Source organism: Volvox carteri (genome assembly GCF_000143455.1).
Source record: "Volvox carteri f. nagariensis unplaced genomic scaffold VOLCAscaffold_6, whole genome shotgun sequence".
NCBI lineage: Eukaryota > Viridiplantae > Chlorophyta > Chlorophyceae > Chlamydomonadales > Volvocaceae > Volvox > Volvox carteri.
Window position 1 is genome coordinate 1,091,791 of NW_003307549.1, and position 16,712 is coordinate 1,108,502.

At 56.8% G+C, this 16,712-nt stretch overlaps 3 protein-coding genes across 3 annotated transcripts in view; 1 reads left to right on the plus strand and 2 right to left on the minus strand.

Annotated features, from left to right (window-relative positions):
• The window catches only part of VOLCADRAFT_57277 (uncharacterized protein), a gene marked incomplete at both ends in the record, with an annotated part of 18,925 nt that extends 17,570 nt beyond the window's left edge, over positions 1-1,355 (minus strand). Inside the window, one exon of the mRNA XM_002947456.1 lies at positions 1,200-1,355. Within this exon, the coding sequence (XP_002947502.1) occupies positions 1,200-1,355 (156 nt within the window). The remainder of the gene's footprint in view (positions 1-1,199) is intronic.
• Positions 1,356-1,764: 409 nt separating this feature from the next.
• VOLCADRAFT_87687 (uncharacterized protein) lies at positions 1,765-2,887 on the minus strand (the record flags this gene model as incomplete). The annotated part of the gene is made up of 3 exons (XM_002947457.1): positions 1,765-1,809; positions 1,858-1,975; positions 2,709-2,887. The coding sequence occupies 3 exons, from the start codon at positions 2,885-2,887 to the stop codon at positions 1,765-1,767; spliced, it is 342 nt and encodes a 113-aa protein (XP_002947503.1).
• Positions 2,888-4,486: 1,599 nt separating this feature from the next.
• Positions 4,487-15,586, plus strand: VOLCADRAFT_87688 (uncharacterized protein; the record flags this gene model as incomplete). Its single annotated transcript, XM_002947325.1, has 14 exons — positions 4,487-4,569; positions 4,727-4,819; positions 5,044-6,149; positions 6,663-6,734; positions 7,406-7,480; positions 8,262-8,298; positions 8,525-8,727; positions 9,488-9,699; positions 11,672-11,819; positions 12,395-12,562; positions 13,181-13,412; positions 13,766-14,068; positions 14,140-15,188; positions 15,483-15,586. The coding sequence occupies 14 exons, from the start codon at positions 4,487-4,489 to the stop codon at positions 15,584-15,586; spliced, it is 3,885 nt and encodes a 1,294-aa protein (XP_002947371.1).
• Between the last annotated feature and the right edge of the window lie 1,126 nt (positions 15,587-16,712).

Sequence of the window (16,712 nt, forward strand, 5' to 3'; positions counted from 1 at the left end):
TACACTTCGCCTCCCGGCTCGCCTTCAGCTTGATATCTTCATATGCCATGAAGGCCGAAATATTACTGGCGTACGAAAATATCACATCGGTGTGATATCTTCGTATGTCATGCATTCCTCGGCATTCCTGGCCTACGAAGATATCCAACCAAAAGCAAGCCGTGCGCCTAAACTGCTGCAGCGGACGATCCTGCCCAACCCCCACCGCCGCCATGACGTTGGCAGCTATGACCAACGCACCGAACACCAACACGGCCACACAACGTGGCAGCGATATCTCCCGCACGCCTCTGCACGTATTGTACGGCATACCTGCGCTATCCTGCGTACTTGTGCGGCGAACGTCAACGTCCAAGCAGTCGTATGCAGCGTACACCACATGGTCACTATCGTCTGCGAAGTACTCGTCATAGTTCGGTAACTGCTGCATGACAGCGACGACTTCTTCGGCACCGCCAGCTTCTCACACAATACTCATCGTGTGGTGTACACTGCTTACAAGATTGCCGCACTCAACACCATCCACTGCCTGGTGTACTCACGCGTCATGACGACAACGATGCTCCCCTTCGTGCATCCCTTGCACTTGTGAGTTCGACTCCCACACGGGTGTAGTACACGCACGGACCGTCGTACTCCTGCCGCCCAGCCGGGGGACTACGGCCCCCTCGCGGGCGACGCAGCCCGCGTCTAGTCTGTCTGTCTGTCTGTCCGGGTGGCCGCTTGGTAAGTTGCCGTTTTTCGCCTTTTTGTCCGCGGTTTCGGAGCCGCGCCTTTTAGGCTAGCTCCGTCGCCGCGTGGGAGCCGCGGTCGCTGGTTCGCGCCCCGCCGTCGCCGCTTTTTTTCGTTTTTTCGCACCGCACCGCACCGCGCCGCACCACACCGCATCGCACCGCACCAAACCTGAGGCCGCGCAATGCGCTCCGGAACATCGCCGTGCACCGCTTCGTGGTGCGCGCTAGCTCTATCGCTGTGTGGGAGCCGTAGTCGCCGGCTCGATCCCGGCACCCGCGCGTCTTTCTTTTGTTTTTTTCGTTCGGGAGCGCTAGCTTCGTCGCCGCGGGAGTCCAGCTCGCCGGTCGCTTCCCGTCGTCGTCGCTTTTTTTTTCTTTTCGTTATGCAGCGCACCGCACCGCACTGCACCGCACTGCGCAATTTGACATGCGTCGACTCGCGCGTTTTAACGGGCAACCCACCACACGACTCGACATGCAATTAAACGTGCAATTCAACGCGCAATTCAATGCGCACCGAAGCATGCAATTGAACGCGCAATTCGATGCGCAATTCGATGCACAATTCAACGCGCAATTAAACACGCACCGAACCGCACAATTAAATGCACAAATCGATGCGCGGTTCAACGCACAATTCAGTGATGGACGAGGAGTGCGCCGAAGTGTGCATCTGCGGTTGTCCAACGTTGTCCGTGTAAACTGTACGGCCTTTTGTGAAATGAACTTGTCCACGGCCGTCAGCTCGCTACATTAGGATTGCATCGCAGACATACACTTTTACTTTATTTCTCTTCATGTACGGTACTACGGCTCAGAACTGAATCACACGAAAGTCGGCGGCCATAAACTAGTCGGTGGCACCGCCAACGTAAGTTGACGGCCTTTTGCGAAGCTGGGCTCTTTGCAGGAGTCGGTTCGCTACTGTAGGATTGTATTGCATATATATCGCACCCGGATTACTTATCTCCACACGCGGTATTGCGACCGGAAACAGCTTCTGTCAGTTATGGTGGACCGACGGAATGATTCACCCCAGCGGACTGGGACACGCAGTCATGAGCGCCTGGGTACACTGGGCGGCGGGTTTCGTTTTAGAGGGACAAGAGCGTCGAACACGCACCTCAGCGTAGATGCAGCCCGGATGCGGGATGCTCATCTGGATCCGGGGCGCAGGGCTGCAGAACAACACCGGGACACGGCTGCACGAGCTGCTGCCCATCAAGACCCGGACTACAGGGCTGCGGAGCAGCAACAGAACATCACTGCACAAGCTGCTGCCCGTCAAAACCCGGCTCGGCGGCACCGTATTCATGCTGCAGAAACAGCAGCAGCAAGACAACAGCCCATCTGGCCAGCAGCTTACCCGCTTCACAACCATGTTCGGCGGCATTCAACCCACTGAAGCACGTGTTGCAGATCTAGTAGACGCACTCAACCAACGCGTCATCACGGATTTGTCCGATCTCACAGACCTCGAACCCCGTGTCGTGCTGCAACGGAACGAACCCAGGCACGCGCTCAACACACGCCTCCTGATGCTCCAGGCACGCCGCAAAGGAGCGCGTTTGGTCAGCTGGAACGCGGACCACGTCCCGGTTAGGCAACATGGTGCAACCCAACAACAGCCACTCTCCCACGTCGAAAAGGCTGTCGCAATGCGAGTAAAAGACGCCACCTTCGACCACACCACCGCCGACACTTGGTACTACGAGGGTGCACGCTACACCCTACTCGACACCACTGCTGCCGACACCGGCGCGTGCCACAACAATGAAGTCGAGGCGTGTGGCCTGCTTACCGACAGCCGTGAACCGCCCGACGACGGCCGCGGCCCGTACTGGCGCCTCCACTACCTACCTGCAGCTGTCTTGGTCCGTCCCATTAAAGGGCACGCGCCCAAAGCGATACTAGCAGACTTAGCGGACTTCGCAACCAAAGGTGCTGCCTTCGCCATCGTACCACGGCCCTCACCGGCAGCAAACATCACCGTGCCAGCCGCCAACACCGGCACCACCACCAAAAATGTACGTCGAGTCAATGTACCACTTGGTGACTACTACGCCGTCACCGACTACTTCGTACAGGGCCGTAGCTTCAAGGAAGAATGCTGGGTCGCGGACCTTTCCGTCCCGCCCGGTGGCCTCAAGCATGCAACCATGTATGTGTTGCTCACCCGCTACAAGACACTCGACCACATCCGCCTCCTCCGCCCGCTCTCTACCACACCCGACGAACGAACACGAGTCGTCAAACAGTTCATGGCAGCAACCAAGCTGGACCCCGACCTGGCGGCCGAACTCCGCCTCCTCGATCGCCGTGCAACCGAAACCCGTGAACGCTATACGACCGAGTACAAACACGCCAGAAACCTAGAGGAACGTTGGACCTCCGCAGCCAACACTACCTGACACGTCCAACAGTTCGTCTGCCTCGCCACTGGATGGCGTTAAATGCCAGCGTTGCACGGCTCTCTAGCCGTCCGACGACACGCCCGCGCGGCTGGGTGCATCCCTTGCACTTCTGGGTTCGACTCCCACACGGGTGTAGTAGTATACGCACGGACCGTCGTACTCGTGCCGCCCAGCCGGGGGACTACGGCCCCCTCGCGGGCGAAGCAGCCCGCGTCTAGTTGGGGTGTCGTTCGCGGTTTCGGAGCCGCAGCTTTTAGGCTAGCTCCGTCGCCGCTTGGGAGCCGCGGTCGCCGGTTCGCGCCCCGTCGTCGTCGCCGCTTTTTGCGGTTTTGTTGTTTCGTTCGGCGCAGCGCGCCGCACCGGACTACTATGGATGGCACCGCACCGCGCCAAACCTGGGCCCGCGCAACGCGCTCCCGAGCATGGCCGTTCTAGCTTTGTCGGGCGCGCTAGGTCCGACGTTGAGTGGGAGCCGCGGGCGCCGGTTCGACCCCGGCGCCGGCGCGTCCTTGGGTCCTTTTTGCGTTGCGGCTCGCTAGCTTTGATGCATGTTTTTTTCGTCTATTTTCTTCTATTTTGACATATATTTTCGGACCGTTTTCTTCTATTCTTATATATATTTTCGGACCGTGCACAGTGCAATGCGCGCCGCACCGTGTTAACGTCATTCGACACGCCCACCGCACCGCACCGCGCCCGTGACAGATCCTCTTGCATATACACCAATTTACTGACGCGAAATCTCAGCTATCCGCGCCTTTGTCAGCATCCATCTCTGCTTCGGTCTCGCTGGACGCGGCCGCGATCACACGAATTGCCAGCAATCCGCATCATTGCCTAAGCACGTCTGTCTTTCCTATATAAATGTACTCATGTTTCGAATTCGTTCAAGGCCACCGCAATCACGCGAGTTGCCAGCTGGACCAGCCTCACAGCCGCGGTGCATGCGCGTCCAATGTCCGCGTCTGCCGATTTCTGCTTCGGACGGATTTCGCTGGGTGCGGCCGCGATCACACGAATTGGCAGCAATCCGCATCATCGCCTAAGCACGTATGTCTTTGCTATATAAATGTACTCCTGTTTCGAACTCGTCGAAGGCCGCCGCAATGATGCGGGTTGGCAGCTACACCGGTCTCGCAGCCGCGGTGCATGCGCGTCCAATGTCTGCGTCTGCCGATCCTCGGACATCTGTCATCTATATGACACGCCGCCGCGGTTTGTATAATTGTTAGCGCGCCGATTCCTCCCCACTTATCCTGCACTCTTCAGACGCACCTCTTTGCAAGCCTTCCTATTCCAAGTGTCTCCACCGCTTACCTGTTTAGTACCAGCAGCGATATGGATTCGCCGGACGCCAAGCGGCAACGCCTGGACTCTAGCACGTCCTACAATCTGCGATGCCGCACCCTGGTCACCACCAGGTCGGTTTGCGCTGGTATAATGCGTAAATATGTTGCTCGTATCCCTTGCATTGCCTTGTTTCGTGTTCTCCGTTGTTGCATCCCCTGCTTTGTGTTATGTGTTATGCGAAACTTATCCGATCCCGTCTTGTGACTTTCTGAACTTTAACTTCCGCAGTAGTATCGACCCACCTGACGCCAAGCGTCAGAAACTGGACACTGCTGCGTCGCAGAGCAGCACATCGACGGTCGGCCCCCCCGTCGCCGCCACGTAAGCGAGCTGCTACGCGCATAGAGCGTGTTGACACCAGTAAGGTACTTCCCGACTTTGACCCGACTTTGTGCCTCCACCTCTGACGGTGCGAAATATACGCATCTATCATATTTGGCCGCTGTCTCTTAAGCACAGATGTCTTCCGTCACGTTCATCACCGCTCGCATGTACCTTAAATACCGTGTACCGCTCCCCATTTGACGCCTGTTTGCAACACGTAGGGATTCAAGGAGCGTCACCTTTCATGTGACGTTTACGGCCGGCCCCACGGAAACCAATGAGGACCGGCTGTTTGCCGGCGCCCAGAGCCGCTACGGCAGCTTCATCGCGGGCGTGAATACCGCCGGCCAGGGGATAGTAATCATGCAGATTGACGATGTCATCCTCGGCAGGCTGGAGAGCAGCCACGCGTTCGGCCACCGCGTCACGTTCATCAACGTGGATTCAGCTTCCCTGCTGCCTTACATCACTTCTCGGTTCGCTGGGGTGACGGTGGGGCAGTTTAAAGTCTCCTCGGCGACGCGGATTTCCGTGGAGCCCTCCTCCGCTGTCCCACTGCTCTACAGCGCCAGGCTTCGGTTCCCCGCTTACGATGTCGACAGCGACAGGGCCCGCCCCGAAGACAAGCACATCTCAGATGGCAGCGCCCTCCTGCTCATCCCGCACGGCGGGATGTTCCGGGGCGGGCCGTTCCGCAAGTTTAAGGCGTGGGTTGCGTGCGGCAACGGTGACAGTCCCGATGCCGGACGTGTGGAGCTCGCCATCAGGGAGTCCGCTCCCGACGACTTCATTGCTCAGCTACAAGCAGCGGCCGACAGCAGCACGCCCCTTTACATGTATGGTGCCAGGATCAGCCCCTCCTCTAACAAAGCTTATATGAATAGCGTCTTCCTCAGCGGCTCGCTCGTAGCAGCAGCAAGTGCCCCCGGCAAACGCCCTCCCAAGCGAGTGCACACCTTCCAGGCGGCTGTTCAGCGAACTACCGCGGCCATCGTGCCCGCCGACACAAGTGATATGGTATTGGCTTGGGAGCAGCGTAGCCGCAGTGCCCTTGTTTTACCGTCGGACGGTCCACACGCCTCGGCCACCCTGTCACCCAACCCCACTTCTGTCACTGTAGTCGGCTCACTGCCGGTCCTCCCGCTCGTCCTCACGGTCGGCAGCCGCAGTTATCCGGTATGCACCGACAGCATCGCCGTCATGCAACAGTTACCGAACTACGACGAGTTCTTCGGCAGCGCCAGCTTCGCAGACGATAATGATCGTATGGCGTATGCTGCTTACGACTCATTCACCATCACCGGTACCATCACCACCAAGACAGAAGGTCGAACTATGTTTATCACAGCTCTGCAGGAATGACTCGTTCTTGCGTGTTCATCCACTTGCGCTGCCGTCCACTACACGTCGTCCAGGTTCGCTATGCCTTGCACCTGTCCCCTCCCTTCACTTCCATCTAGCCGCCCCTGGATGGCATTAAATGCCAGCGTTGAGCGGCTGTCTAGCCGCGCAACGACACACTTGCAGGGCTGGGTGCATTCTGTGCACTTGTGGGTTCGACTCCCACACAAGTTGGCGGCGTCCCTCGCACCTACGCTGGTGAGTATATGAATGGTATAACCGGTTTCGCTGGTATAAGTTAGGGTTTTCAGGCACGAATGCTGTACCGTGTTGACATTCGTACGTGTCTCATTCCTATCCGCCTCTCGCCGCTTCCCCGCTCTCCCTGCAGCATGCTCTGCTGTGCGCATGCCACTCGTGTACATGATGGTTGGACATAACGAATTGGACATAACGACTTCTGGGCTTGTCTCCGCGCGACCTTCACACTGTCGTGCAGGTTCGCATGCGTTGAAGCTGCTGCTCCGGCAAGCCTTCGTGCTGTTCTCTTCGGTGGCTTCCAGTAGGCGCGGTAAGTGTGCGTTATGATGCAACACACGTGTACGTGTGTCGGCACATTACCACTTGTCCGTCGCAGCACACCGTGTCGGCAAGTGTACGACATACATTGTTTTGCATTAACTCGTTCTGTGCCGGTTCTCTTTTTTATGTACATACGTCCTTTACTGCGACATAGCGACTCATCGTTGTGAGTTGCGGTAGTGTTTCCGGAAAACAGTGCCGCATCACCGTTGCCTTGTATTGCAGGTTTGCGTGCGTTACGGCCACTACTCCGGACACTGCCCATGCTACTTTTGATACTACTTTTGAGACATCTTCGGTAGGCACAGTAAGTGTACGGCCAGGCCGCGTCTATGTGCGTTCGCACCGTAGTGCACGATGTCCGCGGTGTCACGTCGTGTTAAGATGTGTACGGCAACTTTGCTGTCGTTTCTTCTTGTGCACGCGCAAACTATTTTATGTCAGTTCTCCTTGTACATCCTTTGCGTTGCTATTTATGAGATGTACATATATTGCATGCCTATGCAAGTGGTACGCGGCCGCGATAATTAGTCTGTATTACCGGTGTTCATCTTGCTGTTTATTATTTATCTTATTTACTATTCCGACATAGCGAGTTGTCGCAATATCCGGCCCTGCTTCCGCACTACCGTGACGCATCGCCGCTGCAATGCATTGCAGATTTGCGTGCGTCGTGGTTCCTGTTGCCGGACATTTCCATACCAAGCATTTCCTGCAAGGTCTCCATCGCGCGCGGTAAGTGTGCGACGAGTTGGCGTCCATATGTGTCAGCGCATCAAATGTGGTGCAGTACGATGCACTGCCCGCGTAGTCTTACGTCTAAATTATAAATACACGGCACCCTGTCACTCCGTGTTGCCTGTATGATTGCACCCACGCTATTCCGTCTGACCGTCTGACTGTCCGTCATTCCTTCCGGGTTGCCGCTGCCGTGTGTCAGCTTTCTCCTGCGCTAACACATACGGGGCCCCATCCGTCAATCTTACCGCTCGTCCGTCCGTTCGAAATGCCTATTGCCTGAAGCGGCTCTGGCGTATATGGCAGGTACATATGTGATCACCTTAGCGTGCCTTCAGGCCTCTTCGTAAGGACATCATAATGATGCTTCGACACCCTTCGGCAGCTCTTCACTGCCACTCTCTATTTCCACACGGCGGTCGTGTATCCGGTGTTGGCAGCTGTGATACCCCACGTACGCTGCTATGGTGCGATTTGTACCAATTCCGGTACCACTGCCTTCCCCGTTTCCGGCCGTTTGTGTATTGTATATATCCCGTTCCTTTCTAACATGTTGTCACCGCTGTCCACCCATGGCAGCTCATGCGGTATAGGATCTGCTTGCTCGACAACGAGGGCCCTAATAACACACGGACGCCACGTACGAGCACCACTGGATACAACTGGAGCCACATTTCAACCGCCACAGCAGTACGTCGCCACGACGGATGTCGTGCCGATACACCGTCCTGTCGCCTATGCGGCGGTGCTGGCTGCTGCCGATCGCGCGACCATGCAGGCACCACGGCTTCTGCCATTCACCATACACTCGGCAGGTATGTTCCCGGACCGTACTAGTATCCGCACCCATGTCACTCCGTGTTGCCCGTATGATTGCACCTGCGCTATTCCGTCTGACCGTCTGACTGTCTAACCTCCCTTCCGGATTGCCGCTGCCGTGTGTCTGCAGTCCCCTGCACTAACACACGTATCCAGCCGTTTGTGTATTGTATATATCCCGTTCCTTTCTAACATGTTGTCGCTGCTGTCCACCCATGGCAGGTCATGCGGTATAGGCCCCGCTTGGTCGACAATGAGGGCCCTAGTAACAGATGGACGCGAATTACGAGCGCCACAGCAGCACGTCGCCACGACGGATGTCGTGCCAGTACACCGTCCTGTCGCCTATGCGGCGGTGCTGGCTGCTGCCGATCACGCGACCATGCAGGCACCACGGCTTCTGCCATTCACCATGCACTCGACAGGTATGTTCCCGGTCCAACCTCCGGCCCCTCTCGGTCCTCCTTCGCCTACGTTATCGTGACCGTACTAATACGAGCCCCCATGTCACTCAGTGCACACGTTCGTGCTCCGTGCGCTCTTTAATGCACCATCATTTCTGCCCTGACATACGCCGACGCATAACTTCCTCTCTTATGTTCTGCCCCGTCACTGTCTTCGTCTCGAACCACGACCCTCGAAATTCTAGGACCGGCACAAGGTCTACAGTCTCCGACGCTGCTGCAGGCGATTCTACGATTTCGTTGGTCGGGGTTCGACACGATGACAGGGCATAACAGGTTATGCATCGGCGCATGTCATGGCATACACCGGCAAGCCTACATACACTTTGCAATCGTACATAACAATGCCTACGTGGTAGACCAACAGCGGTGTCGTCACATAGCTATTTAACCGCTGAGCCGGTGGTGTTATTATGGCACGCTAATGGTGCATGCAAAACTCCCCCCCCGACACCACACACACTCACACGGCCACACGCACCTGCTGCTGGCTGCTATGCGGTCCTTCTGAATCCAAGTCATACCTGGTCAGTAACCCGGTAAGACGCGGATCCGCAAGGTGTGGACCCACATCTTACCTGGTTACTGACCCGGTATGACTTTGATCCACAACGACTGGACAGCAGGGCGGTGTGGTGTAGCCCGGTGTACTACTGTGTGTGTACATATGACGTGCTGCATCGCTACCGTACCATGATAACACCACTGCCTCGCCGGACAGCACGACTGTCCCTGCTCCGTGCGCCTTTGACTGCACTACTTTGCTTACTTGTTGAGGCGGTGGTAACTGCGCTGTTGCCGCCTCGACTTGGAGGCGGCTTCCAACTGGAGATGAAGGAGCGGCGGCCAGACTCCCGGTCATGGCGGCTGGGCGGTACACAGCACCTATTGCTGCCACGTTGCTTGGCCGTGTTGGTGTTCGGCGTGTTGGTCGTGAGCATCGTTGCCAACGTCATGGCGGCGGTGGCGGCTGGGCAAGATTGTCCGCTGTAGCACTTCGCCTCCACGGCTCGCCTTCAGCTTGATATCTTCGTATGCCATGAAGGCCGAAATATTACTGGCGTACGAAAATATCACATCGGTGTGATATCTTCGTATGTCATGCATTCCTCGGCATTCCTGGCCTACGAAGATATCCAACCAAAAGCAAGCCGTGCGCCTAAACTGCTGCAGCGGACGATCCTGCCCAACCCCCACCGCCGCCATGACGTTGGCAGTTATGACCAACGCACCGAACACCAACACGGCCACACAACGTGGCAGCGATATCTCCCCCACGCCTCTGCACGTATTGTACGGCATACCTGCGCTACCCTGCGTACTTGTGCGGCAAACGTCAACGTCTAAGCAGTCGTATGCAGCGTACACCACATGGTCACTATCGTCTGCGAAGTACTCGTCATAGTTCGGTAACTGCTGCATGACAGCGACGACTTCTTCGGCACCGCCACCTTCTCACACAATACTCATCTGTCTGTGTCTGTCTGTCTGTCTGTCTCTGTCTGTCTTTTTCTTTCTTCCTTTCTTTCTTTCTTTCTTTCTTTCTTTATTAATTTATTTATTTATTTATTGTGTCGTGTACACTGCTTACAAGATTGCCGCAGTCAACACCATCCACTGGCTGGTGTACTCACGCGTCATGACGACGACGCTGCTCCCCTTCGTGCATCCCTTGCACTTGTGGGTTCGACTCCCACACGTCTGTAGTACACGCACGGACCGTCGTACTCGTGCCGCCCAGCCGGGGGACTACGGCCCCCTCGCGGGCGACGCAGCCCGCGTCTAGTCCGTTAGCGCGCCCCCTCTTCACAACCAGAGGTCGCGGGTTCGAAACGCGAGGACGCGAGGACGACAGGTCGCGGGTTCAAATCACGGGTCGCACGCGAGTTGCACGCGAGGATGCGAGGACGCGAGGACACCAGGACGTGAGGACGCGAGGATGCAAGGGCACATGGACGCGTGAGCGTGTGGGCACGTGGGCACATGGGACCGTGGCACCGTGGATGTAGCCACACGTGGATGTAGCATGGACGCGTGGACGCGGGACATGAGGATGTAACATGGGCGTGTGCATGAAGCGTGGACGCGTGCATGTGAACCTTGAACATGTGGGCGGGGACACACGGATACTGGGCCATCAGGCCATGGGGACGACTGGGTGCGGTGGTGGGTAACGAACAACAGACGCGCGTAGTTGTGTTGTTCGACTTGAACTTGCAAGGTTAAACGTTTATCACAAAATATTAGGATAACCAGGTACGCCTGGGCGTGGCTGTGGGTATATCCATGTAGTTCCACTGTGGGACAGGACTTGCAGTGGAAAACTAGACTACAATGGCTCCGCCACGAAATGACGTGAAGTCGCGCACACCGCAACATTCCCCGGGATAAATACAGTCGCAGAAATTCTATAGAATCATACGGATTCAGAATACATTCTATCAACCAGCGATGCTGTGCAGCACAGTTATTGTATAGAAGTAATGTGTGCCATTGGCCCTCGAGTGCATTTATCAATTTTGTCAAACGGATCCAGGATAAATTTATCATACGGATTCAGGAAAAAATTCTACAAAACAGCGGTGCTGCGCAACATACATCCATATTGTATCAATGTACTGTGTTCCATTGGCCCTCAACTGCATTCCTTGAGGATAGGAGGATAACCTGTCGCGACATCAGTCTGACCGGCCATTTCTATGGACAATTCTGCTTCCGGTAAGGAGTCCTGGTTGAGACTGATGCCCGTGATGTTGCTCCATCTCCTGCATGGGCTGTAGACTAGTAATCCTCTTCCTGACATCATGCAGGACGTCGGCGGTTAGGTACAGTTGCAGGTGGAGGCTCGTGGCTTCTGAGCTTGACAGGCCGGACTCAAGCCACACCTTCCCCCCCGACACCCCAGCTGTCCAGTGCGGATGCAACCAGAAAGGTGCAGGCGCGAGCCAACCGGCGGCGGCGGATCGAGCAGCAGCTGCAGCGTGATGGGCAGATGCACGAGCCAACCGGACACCTGAGCAAGTGGCGGCGGACCGAGCAGCAGCTACTGCTCGGTGGGCGTGGTGGTCGGAGGCGCGAGCCAACCGAACGCCTGAGCAAGTGGCCACGCATCGAGCAGCACATGCAGCTCGGGTAGCAGAGGTGCGAGCCAACCGAACACCTGAGCAAGTGGCGGCAGACCAAACAGTGGACGCAGCTCGAAAGCATCAAGCCCGTGTGATTCGGCAACAGTCATCTGAGGAGCACACACCACAACACACCCACCGCAGCAGGGGTAGCCTTGTGGAGGCAGTTTTGGATGCTGCCTTCTGGGTGTTCAGGCGGCCGACAAACCCCACCAAGCCTCGTATGGGTGCCTGGTTAGACAGCAGTACAGCTTCATGGCCAGAACATGTGCAAGATGTTCCTGCGGGTCAGCCTCTGCCCACTGTAATTCCCTTAACAGCTTCTGTTAGGGTTTAAGGTTTAGGGTTTAGGGTACAGATCCGAGTCGCCGAACAGCTTGATGCCACTGTCAAAAACAACATGCCATCCTGTGTCTGCACCTGCTGCAGCGAGATGAAGTCCGCGGTACAGGCACACGGCTACCGGTTTGGTGACATCCCCAACGTGCACCAGTTGCGTGCAGATGTTTGGAGAACGCTGGCAGTGGCGCGTCCAGCTCAAGTCGTCGCATGGCTACCAGTGACAGCCGCCAGAGCCCCACCACCACCCGAGCCAGCTTTGCCGTGGGGCTTCCGAAAGATGTGGCTCAATGGGCATTCTACGGAGAAGACGGGGCTCACCAAGCGTCCTGGTACGACAGGGGACTCTGGTGGTTCGGATGACCAAGAGCACCGCCAGCCCACCCAGCAGCACAGTTCGTTGCAACAGGCGCGGGACCATTTGGCAACACTGGAGCATATGGCTCTTCCCGGAAGACTTTCCACCGCATGAGGCGGGCCCATCTAGTCTGCCACAGTGATGTCGGCGTGAGACAGATGGTGTTGACGACAAGCAGGAGTCTATTCTTTCCGATGAAGAAGCAGGAGTGGATGCGACACGGCCACAAGACGTGGACGGCCAGCATGAGGAATGGATGCTCCCTTAAGCTTCGTGGCCGCCACGACCTGGCATGGAGCCACGGCCGGATCCCACTGCTCCGGGTGTGTGGCTAGTGCCGTACTGCATGCGTGTGGAGCGCTCTGGGGAGAATTGTACGGTGCACACCAACGGGGCTGGCGACGACATCATCATGATGTGCAACGACTGCATTCATGCCTTGGAATGTAAGCACTAAACACTAACATGAGAATTTGCATGCAGTGCTTTCGTTGCGGATCATGTGTGCTGGGTGTTCATGCATGCACGCACACAACCGCACTGGTTATTCTGACTGGTCTGCCCTGCCTGTGGCTGCTGCCTCCGCATCCAGGCGGACGCATCCCGGAGGCTGCTCTCGCACGCTATGATGGTGGAGACGTGCCAGAAATCAATCAGGACGGGCAGCGTCTGGAGTGGCCTACCGTGCTGGAAGCCAACATACTGGGGCTGGGCCATGTGCAGCAGCAGATCTACAGGCTCAAGGTCAAGAACCGGCCGTCTGACTTGCAGCCCATCACCGTCACAATGCACGGGATAGCTGTGGCGAACCCATCACTCGATCAGTGGGTGGACGCCATCCCACGCTCTGCTGCATCGTTGCCGGAGAACATCACCGTCTGAACAGAGTGAAGAGCTGCCAGCAAGACATCGATGCAGTGGGTGCCATCCCGCGAGAGGCTGTCAAAGCGATGGTGGACATCCTGGCCTTGCCGAAGATGCACCCGGATCGTCGCCGCTTGCTCCAAGACATGTCACCTCTCGTGCACGCCCTCGTCACCTCTCTTCGGTGAACGGTCGCACGCATCGACATGACAGATGCCTATTACTGCAACATGCACGCCAATCTACGTGGTGTAGCCGCCGCAACCGGGCTGCCACTCCTCATGTTTAACGTCAACCCCGCCGACTTGCACAGTGCGGCTGCAGTCGTGGCCGCTGGGCAATTTTTGGAATTTGGTGAGGATGGTGCTCCATTGCGGGAGGAGCGTGTCATGGACAAGTGGCGGCGGGTGCAAAACAACCCCTACACCAGCCAAGCACTCCTCAACGCGGTTAAGCTCGCCTTCATGGACATCCTTTTTGGTTTCAAACCTGGCGACAAGCGGCAGAGCAACCCCGACTGCTTCTGTGGCACCGTGTTCCACATCTGCATCAAGGTGGAGCAGAGTGGACGCCTCGCCCTGCACTTGCACGGCATGGTGCACCTGGCAGCGATACCGTGGACAAAATGCGGGCCCTGTTTGAGGGGCCCAACTGCCGCACTCTGGCGCTGGCACACGCCCTCTGCAGCATGTGGCTGCCTGAGCCGTACTACGACATTCAGGACAAAGAGCGACGAGTCTTCTGGCAGACACCCCTGGTCACGGCTGCACCCACCACACCAATGGCAGTTGCACCGACGCCCATGGAAACATCAACGGCAGCAACGAATTCTGGTGATGACAGCATGACAGATGCTACTGCAGAAGAGGATGACGGCCTGACTCAAGCAGAACCTGGCAGCGCCTCGGGCACAGATGAAGACATTGGCAATGGTGACAATGGAGTCCAGCCAGCCCCCCCCGCAGCGTCCGCTGGCCGCCCCCCAGCCATCCGCGCGCCTCAGCCAGATGGATCCATGCCGGCACCCGCGTATGACTTTGCCATTGTCGCCCGTGGCAAGCCGTGTGGGACCGGGGGTGAAGCCACTGATACCTTTACACCCAAAGTGTGCTTGGAACGCTGCACCCAGCACCTTGTGGCGGGTGTCGTGGGGTCCTGCACCCATAAACACACCGACACCTGCAAACGCTTCGGCTGTGCAGGCGTGGATGGAGACTGCGGCATGGCCTACCCACGCCACATCCGGTGTGAGTTCAAGTGGGTGGGCGACAGCGGCCTGTTCGTTCTGCCCCGATACGGCCCCAACATTGTGCCCCATTGCCCCGCTGTCACAATGGTGCTGGGCTGCAACAACGTCTTCACGCTGGCCTGCGAGCTCGACCGTCAGTACATCGCAACAGTGGAGGAACAGCTTGTACTGCCGGTCCCCATGTGTGACCCCGAGGTCCTGGAGGACATCCTTGTGCAAGCAGAGGTTGTGGCCCACCGAACCACGCACTATGCCACCAAGTATGTCGCCAAGGCCACGTCGCAGAGCCAAGTCACATGGCTGAACCGCATGATCATGATCAGCCGCCACTTCCTTGACACTGCAGCTGCTGGTGGTGGAGACCCCGCAGCCGCCCACGAGGACCGATGCAAGGGCATCGGAAACCTTATCTCCGCGGCGAACCGTACGACAGCCAGCCTGACCATCGGAATGGCCATGGCGTCCTTCAAGTTGGCAGGACACGATCGTGCCGAACATTTCACGAAACGTTCGAGACCACGTATGAGAACACATTCCTGAGCACAGGCCTGTTCATGGCCATTGTGCTCCGGGATGACCATGATAACATCAACAGCTTGGAAGCAGCAGCTGATACCCTACTGGTTTTTCACAATGACAATCCGGAGCAGCCGGGTGCTGCTGTGACGGCTCTGACTCACTACCGCCAACGTGGCTCAGAACTGGATGGAATCTAGTGCAGCCCGTTCATTCACCCCACTCGCCGACACCACGCCGGACGACATCACCTCCGCCTGCGAAGCCGTCAATGCGGCTTTCACGGCAGATCTGCATGTAAAGCTGCAGGGCACGGATCTGACCATTGCGAGCCTTGAGAACGTCCGCAAGATCGTTACCACGCGCTGAGACTGCGAACCTAGAAATGTTTGTGTTCTTTCACATCTGCGAATCAATTTGATGCTCAGGCTTCGAATTAAAGTTATCGCATGCCTGCTGTTGTGTGATTGTGCAACTTCTTACATGGCAGCCTGCGGTGAGGAACTGCCTCTCTTGCTGTTATGGGTCGTTGCTGTTGGATGCCGGATGTGAACCTCGAGAATGCCTTCTGCTACGACACTGCTGGCTGTGGCTTGCTACTAAGCCACCCTCCGTCACAGATGTAATGTAACTGAGTCCACGCCACTGCTTCCCCACATTAATACCGTTCTCACCTATGCACCACACAGCACCTTACCCACCACACACCCACAGCTGCCCTGGGAGTCGAAGCTACGGTCCCCTTCGCGGCGCAGCGCGGTACGCACGTCCTGTACGATTTGTACGTGTACGGTGTACGGTGTACGGCAAATGCTTGCCACGCGCGAAGCTGCATGTCTGTGTGGGTGTGGCGCAGTGGTTAGCGCGTAGGTCTCATAGCTGTTATCGTGCTGTGACTTGGACTATCCTAAGGTCGAGTGTTCGACACCCTCCACCCACAACCGCTCGTGTAGCTCAGTGGAAGAGCACCCGTTTAGTAAGCGGGAGGTCTGGAGATCAAAACTCGACATGAGCAGCACATCGCTCTTGCGCGGGACATATCCGCTCTGGCTTTTCCATAACATGATCCATCCTGGTGTGTACGTGTGCGTGTATGTATGTGTGTGTACGTGTACACGTTGGTGCATGTGTACATGGGGTATTTGGTCGTAGCTAGCCAGAACATGCATGCCGGGACAGCACAGCAGCAACACGAAGGCGGCAGCATGGAATTATTCATCCCTTGCTTGTGCCTGTTGCTGGTCCCTGCCGTTGGACACGTACTCGTAATGCACGAAATGCTGCAGTCAGCCATGTGTAGCCTTTTCTAGGCGTTTAGGGTTTCAAGGACCCTAAAAACCCTAGAAACACTAGCTATCACCGCAAAAAGCAGCTATTCAACGACTAGCATCGGTTGAGTAGATCGGTGAGGTTTTGGTTGTTGGCTGTGACCATGGATGGCACTCGTGCATGCAGGATCTGCATTTTCTGAGAGACACAGCGCGACGAACACTAC